The 23703-nt window shown below is 36.0% G+C and overlaps 1 protein-coding gene across 3 annotated transcripts in view; it reads right to left on the reverse strand.

Moving 5' to 3' along the window:
* The window catches only part of SMARCAD1 (SWI/SNF-related, matrix-associated actin-dependent regulator of chromatin, subfamily a, containing DEAD/H box 1), a 74208-nt gene extending 66048 nt beyond the window's left edge, over positions 1–8160 (reverse strand). Inside the window, exons 1-2 of one of the 3 annotated variants that reach the window (XM_016144311.2) lie at positions 8034–8160; positions 7182–7420 (exon numbers count right to left, since the gene is read on the reverse strand). In XM_016144311.2, coding sequence (XP_015999797.2) covers positions 7182–7371 — 190 coding nt within the window. In that variant the 5' untranslated portion in view covers positions 7372–7420; positions 8034–8160. Of the gene's footprint in view, positions 1–7181; positions 7421–7698; positions 7928–8033 lie in introns of those variants that run through there. The other 2 variants (XM_016144312.2, XM_016144310.2) reach the window with 2 other exon arrangements.
* Between the last annotated feature and the right edge of the window lie 15543 nt (positions 8161–23703).

The raw sequence follows: 23703 nt of genomic DNA on the forward strand, positions 1-23703 counted from the left end.
TTTCTTACCTTTTCAGCCACTCTATCTTTTGGTTGGAACACTTAATTCTTTTCCATTTAAGGTACTTATTAATAGAAATGTAGTTGTTACCATTCTTTATTCCTGTTTTTGATAAATATTTTTTTCTTCTTAAAGAAGTCCCTCCAATATCTCCTATAATACTAGCTTGCTTGGTGATGATAAATTCTTTTAGCTTATTTTTGTCTGGGAAGCTCTTCATCTGTCCTTCAACTCTAAAAGATAGCTTTGCTGGATAAAGTATTCTTGGTTGTATATCCTGGGTCTTCATCCTGTCAAATATTTTTTGCCAAGCCCTTTCTTATGGGTATTCCCTTCTATGTAATTATTTGTTTTTCCCTTGCTGCTTTTAATATTCTTTGTATTTAACTTTTGGTATTTTAATTATGATGTGTCTTGGTGTGGGCCTCTTTGGATCCCTGATTTTTGGAATTCTCTGAGCTTCCTTGGGTTTTATGTCTATTTCCTTCACCAGGTTAGGGAAGTTTCCCATCATTATTTCTTCAAACAGCCGTTCAACATCTTAATTTTCTTGTTATGCCGAAAAGACAAATATCTGGAGCCTTAATAGTGTCCCACATCCTCCTTAAATTATTTTTATAGTCATAGCATCTTTTTTCTTGCCGTTCTGTGTGAGTGTCCTGATTGGCTTTCCTGTCAATTAGATAGGGCATTTGATCCTCTTCTTTATTCACTGTTTATTCCTTTGTTTATTCCATTTAATGTACTTCTCATCTCAGATGAGTTCTCCAATTCCGACTGGTTCCCTTTTATAATTTCCATTTTCATTTTTAGGTTTTATCTTTGTTGAAGTTCTCTACACTTCCCAAAAGTTCACTGAGCATCTTTATAACCAGTGCTTAGAACTTTGCATCTGTTATATTACTTGACTCCATTATATCCAAATCTCTGTTCTATTCTCTCATATGGTTTCTGCTTCTTTGTCTTCCCATTTTGGCTGCCTCTCCATGTCTGTTTCTATGTACTAAGTAAAGCTTCTAAGTCTCCCAGTCTTTATTAGTGTGGATTTGTGAAGTAGGTGTCCAGTGGCACAGTCCTGAGGGGAAATTTAGCCCAAGCCTCTGCCCCTTTGGGGCCGCCAGTTAAGATTCAGCAAGCAATCCACAGATGCTGTGCTTATTGTTGCCTCAAAAGGCTACACCAGAAATCGAGACCAGCTGCTTCCAACAGTGTGAATCTCAGCAAGGGACACCCTACTCGCTGAGGCTATACTAGGCTGTGGCATGGGTGGAGCCGCGAGTTGCAAGAGGCGGGGTTTCAGGGAATCCTCTGGGTGGAGCAACCTCTGTTATCCAGTTTGATGGCATCAAGGCTACGGCGAGGTGGGCGGAGGGGAGAGGAGCAGAGGGCGGAGGCAGAGGGCTCAACAGGAAACAATGGATACGGCCAGCACTTCTGTACCGATTGAGTCTCTCCTTGGCCCTCACTCCAACAATGTCTCTCTGTAAGTCCCTGGTGCCCCCTGTGCGCGGCCGAATAGGCACTGGTGCTCCGAGCAAGCAGGTCCGTCACCGGGAAAATTTGCTTGTGGGCACGGCCCCTTTAAGAGGCTTCTGCAGCTGCCGCTGTTGCAGCCTCCATCTCACTCAGCCGCTCAGGACATGGCGGCCAGGCGGCGTCCTCACCCTGTCCTACCTTCTGCAGTTGCAGGGTGCTTTTCTGGACTTCTCCCTAGTTGTACGGTTAGCTTGTTCCTCTAGATCCCAGGGGATTTTTTCTTGCTGCTGTTCCTTGTTTCCATCACAACTTTAATTTGGTGGCCAGAAGGATATCAGAGGCTCTATCATCTGTGCCATTTTTTTTCTCATCATGGTAAATTTTATGTTATGTATATTTTACTACGATTAAAAATAAAGTTAATACAAATGTGCTAGAAGAAAATATGCACGAAAATATGCGGTAGTAAGAAACACCTGTCTGATTAGTACTTAAAAGCCATAAAGAAAAGAATGAACAAATTGGCCACATAAAAATATAAAATTTCTCTATGGCAAACAACAAACAGGGAATTAAAAGAATAAAATTAAAAAAGTTCACAAAAATTTAGTCTAGTATAAAAAGCAAACATATGAATATCAAGCTATAGTCTGGTACAAACAGGTAAAACTTCTGTGTAGGGGGATTTGGCAAATACTAAAATATTTTACTCCCTCAAATCAGACACTTCTATTTCTAGAAATTTTCCCACAAGACTGTACACATGCACAAAGGACAGTCACTATAGCATTCTTTTGATAGCAAAAATATGAAGACGCAAACCAAAATAACTAATGGTCTATTAATAGGAATCTACATGAACTACAATATATCTATACAAGACACCGCAGTCATTAAAAAAATTGAGTTATAGGATATTTTACACGGACTTACAAGAAGTGTTAAAAAATCAACTTTTTAATCAACAGCAATTTGCATTACAATATTTATGTAATATACTATTTTAGCTTAAAAATAAAATTAAAAACCTGGAATATACACTGGCAGGAAAATAATGTGAAAGAATAAACATCAAAACTAAAGGATTACAGCAGATTCCCTTCATTACAATATTGTATTTTATTTGGATAACATTTTATTTTGAAAAATATCTAAGTATGTAACATAAAAAGGTAGAGAAGGAAAACCCACCCAAAACTGTACATTTTAAATGTACTTAAAATTTTTACTTTTACTCATTGTACTTGCTATTACAACAATTCAGCACTAACCCATTTACCAAGTACTGCTTTTCAACTAACACTACATCAGCAGACATTAAGAAGCCAGGATGACTATACAATGCTATAGTGATAATTTACACTTTGGCCACACGCACCTGAAAGGCACTGAGTATCATACAATGGTAACAGAATCATGATGCTAAAATGATACATTCAAAGTATCATTCATTTTACTGTTTGCAGGGACTTCAGAGAACCTCTAGGCAAAGGAAGTGAAGTCCAAAACCACTGATGTCATACCCAAGATCATGTAACATATGTGGCAGAGCAATGCCTCTGAAAATATTTATAACTGGTAGTATTTAAAATTTTTCTCACTTATTGACAAACTGTTACTTTCAACAGGACAATGGCAACCACTTTACATGATAATCTATTTCGTGAAGAAAAAATTCATGAGCATATACTAAACATTCTAACCTCAATATAATCTATGAGCTCATCTATTTTTATTTCTTACAATACCTTCCCCCACCCCAGGAAAACCATCTCTACAAATAAGCTCAATTTTCAACAATCCTGAAACATCTTTTGACATTGCTTCCCTGTCAAACTATTTCTCTCTTTCCTTTTTTAAAGAGTAGTCACCTCTTTACCTTTCTACTAAAGGTCAACATTAATTTTTAATTTCCATAGAAAGTGGTCTCTGATCAGCTCCTATCAAACCTGACTTTTCTACATTTGATACTGCTCGCTATACACAAAATTGGAAACTCTTCTTTCTTTAGCTTCCAGGACACTATCATGTTTATGACTATTGTAGTCATCCTTTATTATCAGTGGTCTCCAATTTTTTTGGCACCAGGGACCAGTGCTCTTTTGAGACTCTAATGCCTGATGAGCTGAGGTGGAGCTGAGGCGGTGATGCTGATGCTAGGGGGGAGCGGCTGCAAGCACAGATGAAACTTCATTCGCTTGCCTGCCACTCACCTCCTGCTGTGTGGCCTGGTTTCTAACAGGCCACAGACAGGTAGTGGTCTGTGGCCCCGGGGATTGGGGACCTCTGCTTTACATATTATTGTTTTCCTTTCCTTCGACCATCATTAAATGCTGATGTTTCTTGCTTTGGACATTTTTGGTAACTACCACAACGATTCCAAAGTTGATTTCTCATGTTCCAACCACTCTCTGAGCCCCAAACTGTGATGTACGATGCTCTATTAGACCTTGCTACTGAAATCAAGAGGTAATTCAAACTCAGCATGTTTTAATATTTTCCTGCTAATTGTGCTGCCTAATCAGTTGATACTGTCAATCACCCAGCTGTCTGAGCAAAGAACACTTACCTTTAAACTCTACCAAACACCATGAAACACATGTCATAACAAAACTTCCCTAAAGTGCCTCCTGTCATCCATACTGTCATTTCCCTATATTTAGGCTTCAAATGCAATAGCTTCATTAATGGCTTTCTCATACTGAAATGCTCTACAGTGTGTATCAAATAAAGTCAATTCTCACTTGCATCATATATATGGCCCCGAAAACTTGGCGGGTTTTAGTTCTTTTCAGCTTCATCTATACTGCCCTAAACCTCCTCTTCCAAAGGTAAATTCCCCCTTTTCATACACAAAGCACAGACTCTTCAAGGCAACATATATTTTCATGCCTTGTTCACAAAATAAACAATGATTCATTGGTTAGTGTCCACTCAAAATCATTTCTCTGTATCTTCCCCCATGAGTTACCACATTGTACTCTTTTGACTATATATATACATGTCCTCTCCCCTTGGTGCTCCTTGAGAATCAGTCTAATAAGGGAGACACAAAAACATAATGTAATTAGGTAGTGACAAATACTACACAGAGAAAGAGTAAAGCGGGTATAGAGAAGAATTGCTACTTCAGAGTGATCAAGGGAAGGCCTTCTAAAAAAAGTAACATTTCACTAAGCTCTAATGAAATGAAGAAGCTGCGAGTCATATGTATACAATTAGCAGGACCTTGGAGGCAGAAAAGCACATAGAAAGAAGGAAAGATTGCACTGTGCTTGGCGTATTCACAGATTTAGACCCTAACACTCTATTATTGTAAATACACAAATATAACATTATCCTACGATGGCAGAATATGAAGTTACCATATGATGATAAAGGAAGTAAGGTCAATACTCATATCCCATTGATAATTCTTCCAATCTCATATCCAGTCTGATCTTAAAAACAACTTCACCATCATGTCTTCTCCACAGCCCAAGGCCCAACACTCAATTCAGAATCAGCATCCCCCATGCAAATTCGTCTCTGGTCTACTCCAACATGCTAGTTTGGGACAGCACTTTAGAGTCTTACTTCAATCTTTAAAGGCATGCCCAATGGCTTATAATGGGTATTTTATATCTATTCAGATGTATAAAACTCTGGTTTTTTAAATTATCTAAAATTATCATTCATTTTATTTTGTTTTAAAACCTTGCTCTTTTTTACTTTGAAAACTCACACATTTCTTTCGTCTCCACTTCTACTGTCGTCATTGTTTGGGTTATAAACGCCCCCTAAATGATTTCTCTCCCTTCAAACTCTACCCTCTCTATATAGTACTCACAACTGCTAGGCTGATTTTTTAAAAAACATTCTTTCACCGCAGTACCAAAATGGAAGTAAAAACTTAGCCTTAGTTTTAAAAATTCTCCAAATTCATAGTATCATTTGCAATCATCTTTTCTTAAAGCAAAGTTCTCTGTTCCTAATAGAATAAATTCTCACCAGTCCCAGAACAAACTTAATTTGTATATTTTCCAGTGTCATCACATGATTGCTGAGGCCGACCTCAGTTTCCAAGGAATTTATGTACCAAAAAGAATTCCCAATAAAAAGAAAAGGAATGAAGTCTCCTCAGACAGATAAAAAGTAAAGCTGAAAAGTATCTTCTGATTTGAAAAGGCAATTAAGAATTTTACATTACTAATATTGATAAACAACTAAAACACTCCATTTAGTTCCAGTTTACAAAGTGCTTTTATGTTACAGAACTATAAACTGTGGATCTCAGATTTTAAGTGACTTGTCCAATGTCCCATTTAACCAAAAAGAAGCAGAGGCTTCTAAGGATTCAAAATCCCTTGCCCACAACCCCGCCCTCCCGGCTCTTCCCCACCTTAACTACATTAAGAAACAGATTAATGTATTCATTGTTAAAGTAGTAAAATACCTGGGGGTTTAGACATAAACTATAGCATGTTAAAATCAAGTTATCTGTAGAAAGAATAAACACAGGGATAACACTCCTATGTTTAACATCCTTCAGTGCTTCCCCACAGAATTCAGACAAGTTCAAAACTCTTTAGATAAAGCCTTTCAAAATCTGACTCCTAATTACCACTTAATCCAACCTACCAAATTATTCAACCATGTTTCAATTACCAAAGTATTTAAAAAGGTCATTCTAATGATAAATTACAGGGACTCTGCCATCACTGTTACATTTAAATAGAAAAGTAGCAAATAAAATAGAGATACCAAGTGTTAAGACCTATGTATTACCAATCTTGTCAGGGCCACGTTAATTTAAAAGCTGTTTGTGAAATACTGACTTTTGCATTAAAAAAGGTATTACTGAAATAAACATTAAAATAAAACATCTAATATCCCTTTAACCCTTCATAAGAAACTGTATAATGTGTGCAATTAAGCTTATGCTCAGGAATTAAGAGTGCTTGGATTTGAGCTCTGGTTCTACAAACTTGTTAACCCCCCTGGGACTCCTTTCTACAAAATGTGGATAATATCTCAAATTGTGTAAATTAAATGAAAGAATGTGAAGCACTAAGCACTATGCCTAAACATGGTACAAATTCAAATGCATTCTAATTTTTAATTGTTTAAAGAATACAGATTAAAATGGAAATGTTAATTTTTGGCTTCTCAAATCCTATTGTCAGTGACAACCTGCTAGAGGTTAAAAATGGTTCAGTCACCATGAAGACTACCAATTACTCTTCTGCATTATGGGAATTTCTAGGAAGTAGTGGCAAAATCTGAATGTGATCTGATCTTCATTTGTTCAGACGCTGTCTTCAGAAAACTTAAATTAAGTCTAGCTCACCGGAGGTGACCAATATTTTTTGGAGAAACACTGGAATCAATGTAAACGTCTGGCCAAATAATTAGGTGCTAAATAACTAGGCAATTCACAGGACTGAATCTGCTAGTTCCTCCTCCAGTAGCAACCATTCTGACTTAAAGATGACCTAAATTCTGGTTTCAAGGTTTCAACTTCTATCATTGGGCCATATTCCAAGGACTCACATAAAATGGAAACAGTTATGGATGGCGCCTATGGCAGTTCCAAAACTGTATTTCAAAGGGTATGGTGGGAAACAATGCATCAATATATATAACATCAAGAATAAAAATTAGAATCTCTTCATCTTTTAAAAATATCTCTTGATGCCACATCAATCTGCAACATTGTAACTCACCTGTTTTTTCAGTTATATCTGAATCAGGGGTGCCTGCCCTGCTAACTTCCCCTTCAGCATTCTCCTCTTCAGCACTAAGAGAAATTGGTGAAGAAGGGCCAGGCTGGGAGGGTTGAGGGGTTGCTTCAGGCGCTTCCTCAATCTTACTCCTTTTTTCAAAGCGAAAACGGTCCAGGTTGAAAAGATTCATATTGGTAGAAACCACCACCCTCTGGGGTTGGGAATTTTAAATGAACTATCTGCACGGAGAAAACAAAAGAGAAAAGGAGGCCATGAAAACAATATAAAATACAAAACCATATCAGTTCATTCCCAAAGCAATTAAGAGCCCGCAAAAAATATGCCAGTGGCTCAGGATGACTATTATGGCTGCGCTTAATTATTAGGCCACAATGATCAGAAGTGGACAGGGGTATCTTTGTTCAATCTTTCCACTGCTCTTTTTACTCCCCTTCGTTCCGCGCCCCCCCCCCCTTTCCTCAAACCACAAGCTGACCCTCGTGCAACCTCCTCTTACCCCAGCACGCGCAGGCACGTTCCCCACTCCAACCCCCCTGCGGGCAGCGCGCCCGCCCACAGTGAAAGGCTCCTTGCACCACCGTGCTGCCTGCCTCGAGAAAGGACGTGCCAGGGCCCGCGCCTCGACACTGCGGGGACACAAAGGGGCCAAAGCAGGGGAGCGGCGGAGGCCGTGCTGGCGGGCACCCGCCCGGAAGTTGACGCGGCGCGATCCCAGCTGAAAGGAAGCTGATAGGATCAAGAAAACACAGGGAAGGCTCAGACGTGGAGAGTGTGCCGCCGCATCTCTTTTAGTGCTCGCTCGCTCGCTCTCTTTATTCGTTCAGTACTTACAGCCTTGCAGTCTCAGTGCGTTACAACAAAGGTGGAAAAGGGAGAAATAATTCCTGGAGTGGGGCGACGGGAGCCGGGCCGGGACCTTCCAAAACAGCACGGAGAAACCCAATGAGCGCGCAGTGATGACGCAACACGCAGCCTAGGCTGTTTTCTTCTCTAGCACGCGCGAGAGGAAAATGTCTAGGCGCGCGCTGTTGTCATGGTAACTCGTACCCGCCTCTGTCTGGGAAGGGCAATTATGGCCTGTTTCTCCAGGTTAGAGTTGTTAAATAGAACAGTAATAAATAGCACAATGACAATAAGTAGCACAATGTATAATGTTTGATACGTTACAATCTATAGTTGCTGTAACATACAGACAGTATAATAATGTACTAAATGCTTTACATATATAATATGAACCCTTACAAGAAACCTATTTTTAGGAACCTGAGGCCTGCAGATTTTAAGTAGTTTATTAGTAAGGAGTTAAAACCCAGGTATGCTGAGCTTCAAAGTATATGAACTGCCTCCCCGCTGTTGACTGAATTGTTCTTAGAATGGAGTATGACAATTCCCCTAACTTGATGGAAATATTACTTTAAGAATATTTGCTCCCGTTCTTTTAACATTAGACTAAGACAGTTTACTGAGTTACAATTTGATCCTCTTGTTACAAAGGCATTACTATAAATTATTATTCTGCCAAATATATTGGTGGTTGTAAACTTAAATTGGCATTGTTTTATAAGCCAGTGTTTTGAATTGCAACATGAACCCATAGATTTATCAGATGTGAGCACTCTTGTAAAACAAGTGTCTGGACCCAGAAATTTCAGGATCAAAGCCTGAAAGATTGGGATTTTTATTATGCCTATTTTTGATACCCCATGACATGCACTATTTTTTTTTTTGCACTCCTATGAAATGATGTGATCAAAGGATACATCAACTTATAAATTGTAAATTATTTTTGGTGATGAAGAATATTTGCTTTAAGATCTCTTACCAACTTGCAAATATACAAAACAGTATTAACTGTAGTCACCATGCTGTACTTGTAATTTAAAAAAGAATATTTGTTTTGTATTAAGAAAGATCTAACATTGAAAATGGATTCCACTAGGTGAATGACTGGGCAAAGACCTGAATACCATACGTCTGATTATTTAAACATAAATACAGCTAATGAAATGTAAAAATAAAATATATTCTGTTGTCCTATTTTGAAAATGACCTAGATAACAAGGTTGAATTTAGAATTCCTATGCGTCAGACAAGGAAAATAGGTTGGCCCATGTATTCTGCCTTACCTGTATTACCTCTTTCTACTCTGATCCCAAATCTCTGACCCCACTTAGGGTTGCCACATTTGTAAAAATAAATAAATAAATAAAAATAAGATTCTCTGTTAAATTTGAATTTTAGATTTTAGATAAATAATACTTTTTTAGAATAAGTATGTCTCGTGCAATATTTGGAACTTACTTATACTAAAAAATTATTTGTTATCTGTCTGATATTCAGTTTAACAAGGTTTCTTTTATTTTACTTAGCAAACCTACCCATACTTGACTGCTTGGTCACCTCTTGGGCCGAGGAGCCTTTTGCTATATGTTGGATCTAAGGATATAGATACTAGAAGCACTGTTGGTCTTCAGTAGAAAAGACTTAGGGAAAAATCACTGTTAACTTTATTGGAGCTGTGCAAACAGGGAATTTCAGAGACCAAGTACTCAAAACCATTGTCTAAAAAGTTAAGGCACATGTTCTGTGTGAACATGTCTTCTTGGTCCCACAGATTCCTGGCCTTTTGGGGTTGGACATGCATGGGAAAGAGCAATACTGAGCCCTCTATGGTACTAGGTCCGGTATAGGAACCACTCTTGCCTAGTTCTAAGGGTGAGGTGGTTCTACAGCATTCATTGACCTGGGAGAATTGGAATGATCTATGATTGGGATTTATCTTGATGGTGGATCAGAAGATTAAATATGTGTATAGCAAAGAATCACAGACCATCATAACAAAGTATCACAGACTGGTTGGCTTATACGACAGAAATTCATTTTCTCTCAACTCTAAAGGCTACAAATCCAATAACAAGGTGTTGGCAGGGTTGGTTTTTTCTAAGGGCTATGAAGAAAGAATCTGTTCCAAGCTTCATTCCTTGACTTATTGATGGATGTTTTCTCCTTATGTCTTTACATAGTCTTTTCTCTTTGCTTGTCTGTATCTTAGAAGGATACCAGTCTTAATGGATTAGGGCCCACCCTAATGACCGTATTTTAACTTAGCTTTCTAAAGGCTCCATCTCCAAGTAAAGTCACGTTCTGAGATATGGGGGTTAGAACCTCAACATATGAATTTTAGGGGGTACACCATTCAGCCCATAATAGAAGACAAGAGAGTGGAAGGATTCTTTACATGGACACCGATATCTTCTAGAATCAGAGCAGGAATTAGGACTGAAAACCAGTCCTCCGATTTTTCTTCCTTCTGACCCCAAATATCGTCATTCTCCAAAGTCTTTGGTCCTCTACTTATCTCACTCTGCTCTTTCCCAGAGTGGACTGATTATAGTGGTGATTAAATATGTTTGCCAAATCTTACTCAGCTATAGATTTAAAGGGGGTTAATCTTACCATTTATAAAGTATAGTTCATTAAACCTAACAATTTTTTAAGTGACCTTTAATTATTGATATGAAAGAATAATTTGAAAACATTGGGTGCAGATGAAAAAGATGAAATCAATGAGATTTAAAGAAATAATAAAAATAGGAGTCATAGAACTGAGAAACAACTTTGATTAATTAATATAATCATAGAAAAGAAAACACATGCACAAAATGAACAGAATAAATAATGAAAAAGATGATAGAAAATGTTTATGAATTCTTTCATTTGCAAGTGGAAGAACGCACTGAATTTAAGGCAGAATCAATTAAAAGAGACTGTTAACTCAAAATATCCTGAAAATTTTTTTTTTAATTTTGGGAATTTAAAAAATGTCTTGCAAGTATTTTTTTTTTTAATCTGGGAAAAAACCTACAGCCTACAAAGGAGCAAAGAAAAAAAAATCGGTCAAAATTTGTTCATTACACTAAATACCAATAGGAAATGAGGCAACATCTACAAAGTTGTGGTGGGAAAGTACTGTGACTCAAGAATTTTTTAGATCACATATATGTCATGTCATTCATTTATGGAAGAATAAACAATTTCAAACTTTTAATTCCTGAAAAGTATATTTCTTTAAAGCATTTCTAAAGACATAAATCCAGATGACAAGATCAAAAATGAGGGTTACAAGAACAGAGAATTCATGGTGTAAAAGTATATTGTTGAAACTAAAACAGGAGTTAATAATTATAAATGTGGTGTAATAGTCAGCTTTTTGTTGCATAGCAAACAACCACGAAATTTGAGTTGCATAAAACAATAACCTTGATTGGCTAGTGTGGTGCAATTTCAGGTTACAAAGCCTGTCTGCACATAGTACATGCTAAATAAATATAGTTGAGTAAATGAATGATATTAATAACTACATAAAATATCCATATAGATAAACACCAACCATTTAGATAAACACAAATAAATTTTAAAATAAATCGACTATCTTCAAAATGATACATCCTATAGAAGAACAACATAAACCAGAATTTCAAAAAATTTTAGAAAAGTGGTGACATAACTAAAGAAAGGAATAGAAGTAAGAGGAAAAAAATCTTGGAAATGAAGTTGAACCTAAATGTAACACATAGATAAACAAACCTAACAGAAAATGCCTTAAGAGAAATAGAGGGTGAAAGGGGAAGGGGGGGAACGAAACTGAAAATAGAAAGGTATATAGATTTCAAAAGAAAAAAAAATGAATATTGAAGATAATCAAAGAAGATACAACATAATTTCAATAGGAGTCGCTACAAAAGGAAACCAAAACAAAGGAGTAGAAGAGATAACTAGAAACAGTAATTCAAAAAACATTTTCTGAAAAATATAAAGATGTGAAACTATGTATTGAAAGGACACATCATATCAACTCAGTTATCCAACACCAAGACATATTCTAGGAAAACATAGACTTTAAAGAAAAATTTTAGAAGTTCCTTGAACTCTTAGACAAAAGCAAATAACCTATAAGGGAAGGAAAATTGTAGCCAGTCTTCATGCCAGAAAGAAATAAGGTATAATATTTAGGAAGTTTCAGGAAATAAAATGTAATCCAAGTATTTTATGTTGAGCGAAAGTGCCTTTCAAATACAAAGTCACAAATAAATTATTAACATGTAAGAACTCTGTGAAAATTGTTTTCCTAAGCACTCCTGAAGAATATATTAGAGAATGAGCTGCATATAAACCAAAATGTTTATAGAGAAAATGATGAAAGACAGATATTGAGCATTAACTGTATAGTTTGTAGACCAAAGATAGTATGAGGTTTAAAAGGAAATATTTTATTATATAATGCTTATATGGTCTGTCAATGCACACTTGTTAAAATAGAAAGAGAATGGTAGGAACATGTGCAAAAAAAAATTTTTAACGTTTCAGTAATTATATTGGAGTAAGTGTATTAGTATTGTTATTCTGAGTGTTAGGAATATATTATTGGATAATATTGGAATATATTACTGAATAACTATAATTTCCTGTTTTTTCGAGAACAAGGATTCTCAAGTAAAAGAAGTTATAGATGTGATAGAGGTTATGGTGCAAATCCTAGAGCGCAGAATGGTCTTTTATTGCTATCGAATTAGAAATATTAGTAAGAACTTAGGAGGTTTGATATGTGTGTACACACACACACACAGAGGCACATACTATATACATACATGTATAACGTGTGTGCGCGCGTGTGTGTGTGTGTGTGTGTCCACTGAAAAGGCCTAGGAATTGACTAGCCCAATATACATACATCTCCACCTCCAAGATCATGGTCTTTAAATATCATTTATCATTAAAGTGTTAGGTCCGCGGGGGGCCAGCCCAATACCTACCTGGAGGCTTCCCAGTTTGACATCCGAATCTGGACAAGGGCCCACCCTAAAGCCCTAGCGCCACCACCCTATTTTAGATGCTCAACTGACATTCCCCCTTTCTATATGCTACCCCCACATAATCCTATAAAAACTACGCCCTCCCATCCCAGGGCATGACTTCTCTGGCTCCTTCGGGACCAGTGAACCTCGCCCAGGAGCTCTCTCCCAATAAAGACTTTCTTTTAAAACTTCTCTCAACATGTCACGCATTTACCTTACTTAAAGGAAATCAGGACTTCTTAGAAAAGGACAGATTCCAATCTGGAACAGGAAATGTTCAGGATGAGCCTGGAACATTGTCCCAATCCAAAAAGAAAAGAAGTTATTTATCTAAGACAGGGGTCCCCAACTCTCGGGCTATGGACTAGTACCTGTCCATGGCCTGTTAGGAACTCTGCTGCACAGTAGGAGGTGAGCAGCAGGCAAGCTAGCGAAGCTTCATCTGTATTTGCAGCCTCTCCCCAGCACTCACATCACTTCCTCAGCCCCACTTCAAATCATCAGGCATTAGATTTTCATAGGAGCACAGGTGCCTGGTGCCAAAAAAGGTTGAGGACTGCTGATTTAAGACCTCTAACATCATGTCAAAAGATCTAGTAATCAATTTGAAGAGGCTCCCACTATTGGCCAAAGATAGGGCAATTTGAACTTCAAAAAGATTAAAAATTGCAATTTTTCAAAAGCCATTAAATATGTTTAAATCCATGAGCTCTATATGGTATTAAAAAAAAACAAACCTGATTGTCTTTGGAAAATAAAAGGAATACAATTCATTATCATGAAAACTGGTAAGCAGAGGAAAAGAATCTAGCTTTTATCCTGCTGTTAGTTTGTGTAGGGTTCTACTAGGTAATCAAACCATAGATAAAAGAAAGTGTCTCTTTATAAAAGTATTCCAACTATAAAGCATATGAGAAAAAAAATGATAAAATTTGACTCAGCAAGCTTGGGCCAAATTCCTGACCTACAAAATCATGAGATACAATAAAATGGCTGTTGTTTTAAACCACTAAATTTTGGGAATAGTTTGTTATGCACTAACAGGTAATCGGAACATATCCACATTTCTATCTCAAGTGTATCGATATTTCAAGTTCAAATTAAAATGTTCCTTATTTCTCCATAATTTAATACCTTGATGCAGCAACTGTCTGAAAAATCGTAGGCTCATTTCCTATTTACCTCTAGTTTGGGGTAGCTGAGTTCAAGCACCATCTTTTAATAGGCTTTGTTTAAGTATCTTCACACTTTCTGCCTTCTTTTCCAGAAGAATTATCTCCCACAATAATATCCAATTCCTCTTTCTCACTAGTATAAATGAGATTGGATGTACTTCTTTAGCAATATACACTTAATTATAGAAAAGTATTCTTATTCCTAACTTGTGTGAAGGTGTTTTTGTGATTCGACATGGTAATTAAAATGAAATTCTTCGATAAATAAAAAATAAAAGAAGTTCCTAGAATAAAGACTATAAAATAGAACTTTATTAATAGGGCTATTCAAATGTGGTGACTAAAATTTCAGAAATTATTGCTTCAAGGGTCCCTGTCAGTGCAGAATTCACCTTTTAAATTAAAATAAATATTTATATGAAACTGCTGTAATGGTTAATTTTATGTGTCAACTTGACTGAGCTAAGGGAGCTGGTAAAACATTATTTCTGGATGTGTCTGTAAGGGTGTCTCAGGAAGAGATTAGCATTTGAATTGGTAGATTGAGTAAAGAAGATTGCCCTCAACTATGTGGTTGGGCTTTATCCAGTTCATTAAGGGCTTAAATAGAACAAAAAGGTGGAAGGAGGGCGAATTACTCTTTCTGCTTCAGGTGGGACATCTATCCTCACGTAACTTCAGACATCAGCACACCTGTTCTTAGGCCTTTGGCCTTGAGTCTTGGACTGGAACTATATACCACTGGACTTCTTGGATGCCTAGCTTGCAGAGAGACTTCTCGGCTTCCAAAATTGAGTGAGCCAATCTCTCATGATAAATCTTTTTCTTTATACTTATATATATCCTATTGGTTCTGTTTTTCCATGGAACCCTAATAGAGCTGCTGTTAATTAATCCAATTAATTACCCGTTAGTTTTGAAATGGGCTTAGTGAAAATGTTTGATAGAATCCTCAAATTCTTCATTTAAATAAGAGGAAAAACTGTGGGAATTTTTTTTAAATTTATTTTTTCCTTATGTTTACTAAAATGAAATCATAAAACAATTCAAGTAAGGAGTGACCCTTTCAAATATGAATTGAATTTAATAAGAAACTATAATAATAATAATAATAATAATAATAATAAAACAGCAACGGAGATTAAAGATGGGGTTTGAAAACCTAGATTCCTTCTTAACTTAATATCTTAAAAACATAAACCACACCTGGTTGGTAATGGAAACTGGTGTAATCTTACCTCCCACACATGAATATGAAATGAAAAAGACAAGATACAAAATCAAAAAATTAAAGATATCTTTCTTCTTTGGTAATAAGAAACTAAGCCAAATACTATCAAATTGTAAGCAAATAATTATTTTCTCAGAGTAATCTTAATATGAGGAGCCAGAGGGATAGTCCTGAACCTCTTTTGAGAATCTGATTTTTAAGAAGCTATGGAATGCCTTCCAGAAAACTGTACATGCACATGACAGATTGTACATGATATCAGGGGATTTGTGGAACCCTTAATGCTCCATAAACTTTACATTAGAAATCCCAACAAAGAGGTTTTCAGTCTTCACAACTGGTGGAATCCATGGTGATTTAAAAGGAATGCGCCTTTTAAAACTTAAAATTCTAGTAACTGCCATTAATAATTTAGGGGATTAAGAATTATGGACTATTTTCATCCTTTTGATAATTACTTGCTATATTTTGCTAACTACCATAATTGCATTTCTGGAAAAAGGTAGGATTTAAATTCTAAATATAGCATACAATGTTTGGTTTTTTAGTAACTTCCTATTAAAGAGCGTATCTTATGTTGTATCTTTCCTTACTTGATTTTTTCACTCTATTTCTTCCCCTTTACTACTTACGTGTGTCTTAGAATTGTCCTGGTATTCTCAACTAGAAACTCTAATTTACAGACACAAGATCTTACACTTTTCTCCTAGTGTTCTTGCAATTCAGTTTCCTTATGACATTGTTTCATTACCATTTTGTTGTCTACGCCCATGGTGTCAGTATGATTCTTGATACATTGAACCATTTAACTCATACATTCAGGTCTAAATTTTACTACCACTGTGCTTGTGGCATCTCATTTGTGTTGTAGTAATTCTTACCTTGAAAATTATCCTTATGTATCTGCCATTTTGCAAATGTAATGTTTCATTGTCTATTTAATTTAAAGTAGATCATTGTAATCCATCCTTTATGTACATTTTTTTCTTCTTGAATTGGTCTTTATAAAGGGATTGCAAAAGAAAATAAGTTATTCCTTTCCTTCAGCCACTTCAAATTCTATGAACATTAGACATAATTCAAAATTATTTTTACTGTCAAATCGACTTAGATTTAGTAAAAACACAGTTCTGGGGATAAGATAAATTACATGTTAACATTTTACATTTGTCTGCAATATATGTTCATCGTGGGCTATTCTTACTTAGGTATTTGATATTATAAATGCCTTACATTGTACATGTCTATATTCTTCTTGAAAGTAGAAGCATTACTGAACCAAAAACATGGGCTTTTGGAGAGCTATAATGAAGAAAAAGAACTCTTCATAAGAAAGTAATTAGGACGTGGTTCCATACGTAGCAGTTAGCACATCTGCTTTACATGCAGAAGGTCCTGGGTTCATGCCCTAGTGGAGCCACAGTCCATGGTCTATGGCCATGTCACCCTGAACAAGACTGTTGTCTGATCTCCGATGCTAAACAGGGTCAGGAGGGGTTAGTACTTGGATGAGTGACCACATAGGAAGACCAGATGCTATAGGCATAAATAATTAATAATAAGAATAAAAATAAATTAAACACAAGGACCTTTAAAAAAAAAGTAATCAAAGTTATAAAGTTATTATGAAACTAAAGACATCTGTTTTTAAATCCCAGCTCTTGTGTTTACTAGCTGTGTGATATTCTCTTAATTTCCTCATCTGTGATATAGAGAAAATAGTACCTACACTAAAGGGTTTTTATGTATTAAATTTGAGATAATTCATGCTTAGAGCAGGGCCTGGTGTAATTAATATCAAATAAATATTTTTAGAGTAGAATTCATCTTACCTAGAGGTTAGGCTTCCAGGAAGCAAATTATGTGAAAAGTAGCTTTTAATTAAATTCTATAATTCTGTAAATCAATTCTATAAATAAATCATAAATTACAGTGTACATAGATCTGTATATAGCACAAGTCTTATTAATTTATTAATTATTGTTGTGTGCCTACTATGTGCCAAGGACTATGAGAGGTACTGGAAAATATAAGAACAAAGACTGAGATGATTCATCTCCTCAAATAGTGTAAAGTCTGTCAGTGAGACAATTAACCATAAATTACAAAATAGTACACCATATGCTGTGATACTGACGGTATGTAGTACTTTTATAATTTTGGTGGAGAAAACCAGGGCAGCAGTGACAGAGTCCTGAAGGATGAGTAGAAGTAAATCGGTAAAGGAGGTAAAATGGTGACAAGGGAAGAGAGGCTGAAGTCCTTTAGAGGTTGTTAAGGGAGTTTATACTTAATCCTCAGGGCAGAGGAAAGGATCAAAGGCTTTTAAACAGCTAATTGTTAAGAGAGTTGACTCCGGTGTTTATCAACATTGAATTGAAGTATAGTAAGACTGAAAGCCTATATTTACAAAAGAATGACAGCTAATAAATGTATAGTAATAACAAAATTGGAAAACTACTACTTGGCAGCTTTAAAGTAATTTAAGCAAGAATTATTACTGGATGATAGTAAAACAAGTGGGTGAAAGGATGATGAGGAATAAGATGGTCACAAGGTATTCAAGTTTTCATCCCACAGATAAATTACTAATTACAAAGGGAAATGTGTATCCTCACAATGGGGAGATCTGGTGAACTTGACATTATATGCCTCCCGATATAATGCAATAAGAAGTTGTTATGGGCTGAATTGTGTCTCCCCAAAATTCATAGGTTGATATTCTAACCCCTAGTATCTCAATATTTAGAGATAGAGCCTTTAAAGAGGTAATTAAGATAAAATGAGGTTATATGGGTGGACCCTAATTCAATATGACTGGTGTCTTTATAAGAAATGGTGATTAGCACACAGAGCATGCAGAAGAAAGACCATGTGAAGACAGGAAAAAAAAAAAAAAGTCATATACAAACCAAGGAGAGAGGCCCTTGTTAAGAGTGGAAAATTTTCCAGTAAGCCAGCATTAAGGATTTACTTCTGATTCTGTTAACCAGGGTGTGGTAAATCTGCTCAAAGATATGCTAACGGCCAACTTCTGATTCTGTTAACCAGGGTGTGGTTCTAGGTTTTATAAACTGCCTCTTTTGGGAGCTGGGGGCTGATCTTTTCTAACGCTGCATGGTAGAGAGTCAGTTGCCAGCTGGCTAATAAAGACTCGCAATTCATCTCAATTGGCTCCGCGGGTCTTAGATTTGATCACACCACAACAGCCCTCAGAAGTCAACTTTAATGAAAACTTTTTTTTGGACTTCTAGCTTCCAGAATTGTGAGAAAATAAACTTCTGTTATTTGAACTATCCAGTACCACTCTGTGGTTATTCTGTTGTGGCAACTCTAGCAAACTAATACGGAACTACAAATTTTTGTTAAATATTCTTGCCAAAAAATGTTTAAAATAATCTAGTTAGGTCTCTATCTTTTTTCCAAACTACAGGATATATAGGAAATATAGGAACAAGTTAAACAACACTATATGGAAACAAGCTGACAAAATCAGAATGTGGAACATTTTATGATAATTCACCTGGACTTTTCAAATAAGTCAAAGTTATAAAATAAAAGCAAAACATCTTGGGGGGGGTATTTTAATTGAAAAGAGATTAGAGAAACCTGATAGCAAATGCATTATGTTAACATTGATAGGATCTTACATGGAAATGGAAGGTATTTTCATTATCTAAAAGATATTTTAGGGACAATTGAGGAAATTTAAATATGGACTATACATTAGATAGTACTGTGGAATTTTTATTAATTTTCTTAGGTATAATGATGGTAACTTGTAAGGTAAACACGTGACACGCTGAAAGAAGTTTTAAAAGCAAGCCTTTATTGGGAGAGTGCTCCCGGGCGAGGTTCTCTGGTCCAGAGAGGAGAGGGGCTAGAGGAGTCGCACCCAGGGATGGGAGGGCGTAGTTTTTATAGGGTTATGTGGGGGTAGGGTATAGAATGGGGAATGTCAGTTGAGCATCTGGATTAGGATAGTGGTGGATTAGGGGGTTAGGGCGGTGCCAGGGTTTTAGGGTGGGCCCTTGTCTGAATTCCGATGTCAAACTGGGAAGCCTCCAGGCAGACCCTCAGCAACCTAACAGTACTGTGTCTATGTAGGATAATATCTTAATCAGGATATTCACAGTAAAACATTTAGGAATAAAAATATCTGCAAATTATTTTCTAAATTTAGGGAGAAAAATTTACAGATGTATAGACAGAGAAAGAGAGATGCTTAATGCAAATGTAGAAAAATGTTAACTGGTGAGTCAAAGTGAGAGAGATATAAGAGCTAGATTATTTTTATATTTTTTAATGTAAGAATTTTAGGAGGGGAAAATAAGTAGACTTAAGGTCTAGTGAAGTTCAGATAGGCTGTTTTAATAGTTCAAGTGAGAAGCAGCAGTTATCTAGACCAGGATAGTAGTAGTGGAGATGGAGAAAAGAGGATAGATTTTGAAACAAAATTATAAAATAGAATTGGCAGTATTTGTTGAGAGTTTGAGACGTGGTAGGGAAAGTTGGCTTGGGGAGAGGAGAGTTCTGGAATGGACAATGATGTAGATGTTTGCTCTCCTAGGAAAGGGAATTAAGGATGATGATATCAATTTTGGATGATGACAACCACCAATCAGGATTTCTGGACCTACAAAGCTGTCATGAGGACCATATCATGGTGTTGACTTGTTTGAAAGGCCACCTATTTTTCTCCAGGTGATATTTTAATGTAGCTCATAATTAACAGTAAAACCAAGAACTATGCTAGGCTAGGCACTGACAAATACATTACATGTACAACTGTCAAAACAGTCCAGTGAATTAATTATTTGGTGTATTTTTTTTCTCTGAGCCTTAGTTCCTCACTATAAAATAGAAATAATACTTAGTCATATTATAATAAAATTCAGGAAAGTAGGAATCATGTTATATCCCTGATGCCTACTATAATGCCTGTATATATAATAAGCACTTGATAAATAATATGTTGAACTGAATACAACATCTCTGAAATTTCCCCATGTTTACTTCTTCTATCAATAGACAGATTTGTGTTATGACCAGTTGTAACAAAGTTATCGACTTGTCCATACCCTAGGATAAGAATCCAAGATAAAAATAATAGAACATATTATGTTTATAAAGGACATACAGTTTCATTTAACCTTGACTATATTCACAAAGATGTTATTTTTACATGTTATAAATGAAGAAATTTGCTCTTGGAAAAATTAAATGGCAGTGACTTAGCCCACGTTTTAGCTGGTAAGAGGCAGAATTAAGACTGTAAAACAGACATGGGTGTTTTCTGCTGCCTCATGGTGCTGTAGAAAATGCCGAGTTAAAAATCTGAGCAATAAATGAAATAACTGAATTTTATGTGAACCTAGACATTGCTCCAGGTATTAAACACTTACATTCTACACATATTTCAAGTTTCATTTTTAATTTTAGGTTTGTGGATTTTCTGAGCAGAGATTGAAATTCATAAGGGGTGAGATGGGTACTGTGTGTACAGTTCTAAGACAAATTCGAACTTAAGCCTTTGTAGAGGGAAAGATAGGTTAGTAATCCATCACAACTCTTAACTCAGCATCAGTTTTATTTGTTGTCAGATTAACACCGTTTTAAAGGTATATAAGGGTAACTCTCTACACAGATAATTGTCAAACACAAGTAAGATCAGAAATCTGATGTGATGAATACAACAGACAAAATACAGTTTTACAAGTTCAATTTGGCTCCACTTGAAATTTCTACAGCTCACTCACTCTCTCCTCTTAATATCAATGTAAGATACTTCTGAGACTGACTAGAAAAGCACTTTCAGGTTAGTGTCCTAGAAAAGATTACTTTATATTTGAGATTTGTGAAGTTTTATTTGTGCTAAGCATTACCCTGGTTTGAGATGGTACTTTCAAAAAGTACACTACTAGAAGGGAAATTAAGTTTCAGATAAATGTGTCATCATGTCTTTCTTTCATTCATGTTCAGTCTCCTATTCCTATATATTTTTTTACAGTATGTGTTTATTGAGATATAATTTACATAGTTAAATTCGCCCTTATAGGCATACAGTTTGATGAGTTTCGACAAAGATGTACGCCCACCACCGCAATGGAGATACACAACATTTTCATCACCACAGAAACCTCCCTCTTGTCCTCCTATTATCAGTTTCTCCCTTCTTCTCCAGTTACCAATTTGATTTTTGTCCCACTAGTTTTGTGTTTTATAGGCTAGTTACAATGCTTAGTCCTAGACATACAGAGGCAATAAGATCTAGTCCCCGCAAGGGAAGGACCTTGTCAAAGGGTGGAGATAGACTTGTTAACAGACTACTACCACATTGTAAATACTATTTCTTTTCATTTAGAATCAGAATAAAGTTGTATTTAAAAAAAAATACAAATGACATACTTTGATAAGCACAGAAAACATACAACTAATTTTGTGGATATTTGGAAATGCTACAATAAGGAGATGGTAATTAAATTGGGTCCTGAAAGGAAGAGTTGAATGGAATGAACAAAGAAGATGTGATGAGACTTTCTGGCTGCAAACAATAGCTACACATAGATACTAAGTTGTGAATGTTTCCATGTCTTCTGAAAAGGAAGTGAAGATGAGTGTGAATGAGGTCCACCTGTTCAATGTGTATATAAAAAATGCTCAACATTCCAATCCTCATGCATTTGCACCTCAGCTTTAGGCATCTAGGACACATTTCCTAGATTCCTGACCTAATGAGATAATCTACCATTAATGCTTTGTCAGTGGCTATATCTGCCATATATTTTTGTATTTTAAATTTGATTTTTAATTGCACAATGAAAGGCTTGAGTTTAAATATCAGTAAACCATCAAGGAGTTTAATCGAATTTGAAAATTTGAAGCATCAACAAGTAGATAAGGGGACAGTTTTTGTATTGGAGAGCATTTCTTGGTTCTATAGAAAGCATACTTAACGACCACTTCTGTGTAACACAGAAGTCTTAATTTGGTGTCAGTTTATTTCTTCTTGTCTTCCTTTCTTCCACTTATTTCCTGTTTTAGTTACAAATGCTTTTGCTGTAAGAAACAGAAAAACTAACAGTGGCTTAAACCATAAGTCCATTTAAGGTTTTCTTTCACAAGTCTACTGGTTGTTGGTCTCAGTATTGGTCATAATATCATCAAGGACCCAGCCTTTTCTAGCTTTTCCTCCCTCTTCATTAGCAACATTCTAAGCATTTCATCCACATATTGTCATCCTGTGGTTGTTTGCCAGAGAACTGCATGTTTCCAATCATCACATTGACATCAGGCAAGAAGAGAGAAGGGACAGTGCACTCTTTCACATATTTGCATATTAGAAATACACTCAGAAGGTTATCCCTGTCAGTTCATTTAACAGGACTGGGTCACACGTCTATTCTTGGATCAAAGGGAGGCCAGGAAAATGAGAACCTGGTTTTCCTAGCTCTGTAGTAGAAGGGATTGGGGTTAGGATGGGGGGGAGGGAAAGGGGTTGGGGGCGGGGCGGTTGGGTTAGAAATGCTTTTATGTTGCTAATCAATAGTGTTTGCCATATATTTCAACAGCTTTTAAATTCCTATTTACTAAAGGAAATTACTAGCCTTAAATTAAATAATTGAATGCTCTCTGTGTCTGAAATATCTCTTCTGGTCCCATCTTTTTCTACCAAAATCATTTGATTCTTCAACAGTATTTTCAAATGACACACCTATTTTCCTCAGTTGGACAATACCCCTCACACCTTCAATTGCTTTAATCTGCACACCTCTTGCTTTAATCTGCACAGCCTGGTATGCCAGTCATTAATCCATTCTTAAGTGATTCTCAGTCACCCCTCAGAGACTCTAAACTGCATGACAAAGCCTACTGAAGAGCTCTTAGAGATAGATGCCCTATAAATATTTTAGGAGCAAAGGAATGAACGACAAGCTAAGACTGAAACTCTCCAAGTTTAACTGAATTAAATGAGAATAATTAAGAAATATATAAATGTACTTTTAACATTTCAATATACAAACACCTTTCGTATTTAGAGTTGATTTTTGGGATTAAATTACAGGGGAAAATGGGGATCAAATATAACATTAAATATGAGCTCTTAATAAAAATTCTGGGAAAGATGTGTTAACAGCATAATCCCAAATCTATTTTTGTCATATTCAGCCTACATGTTAAACTATTAAGTGTACTTAGTCATTTGATGAAGGATTTCAAAAGTGAGGGGGGAAAATTAT

Source organism: Rousettus aegyptiacus, unplaced genomic scaffold (genome assembly GCF_014176215.1).
Source record: "Rousettus aegyptiacus isolate mRouAeg1 unplaced genomic scaffold, mRouAeg1.p scaffold_m13_p_10, whole genome shotgun sequence".
NCBI classification, from domain to species: Eukaryota; Metazoa; Chordata; class Mammalia; order Chiroptera; family Pteropodidae; genus Rousettus; species Rousettus aegyptiacus.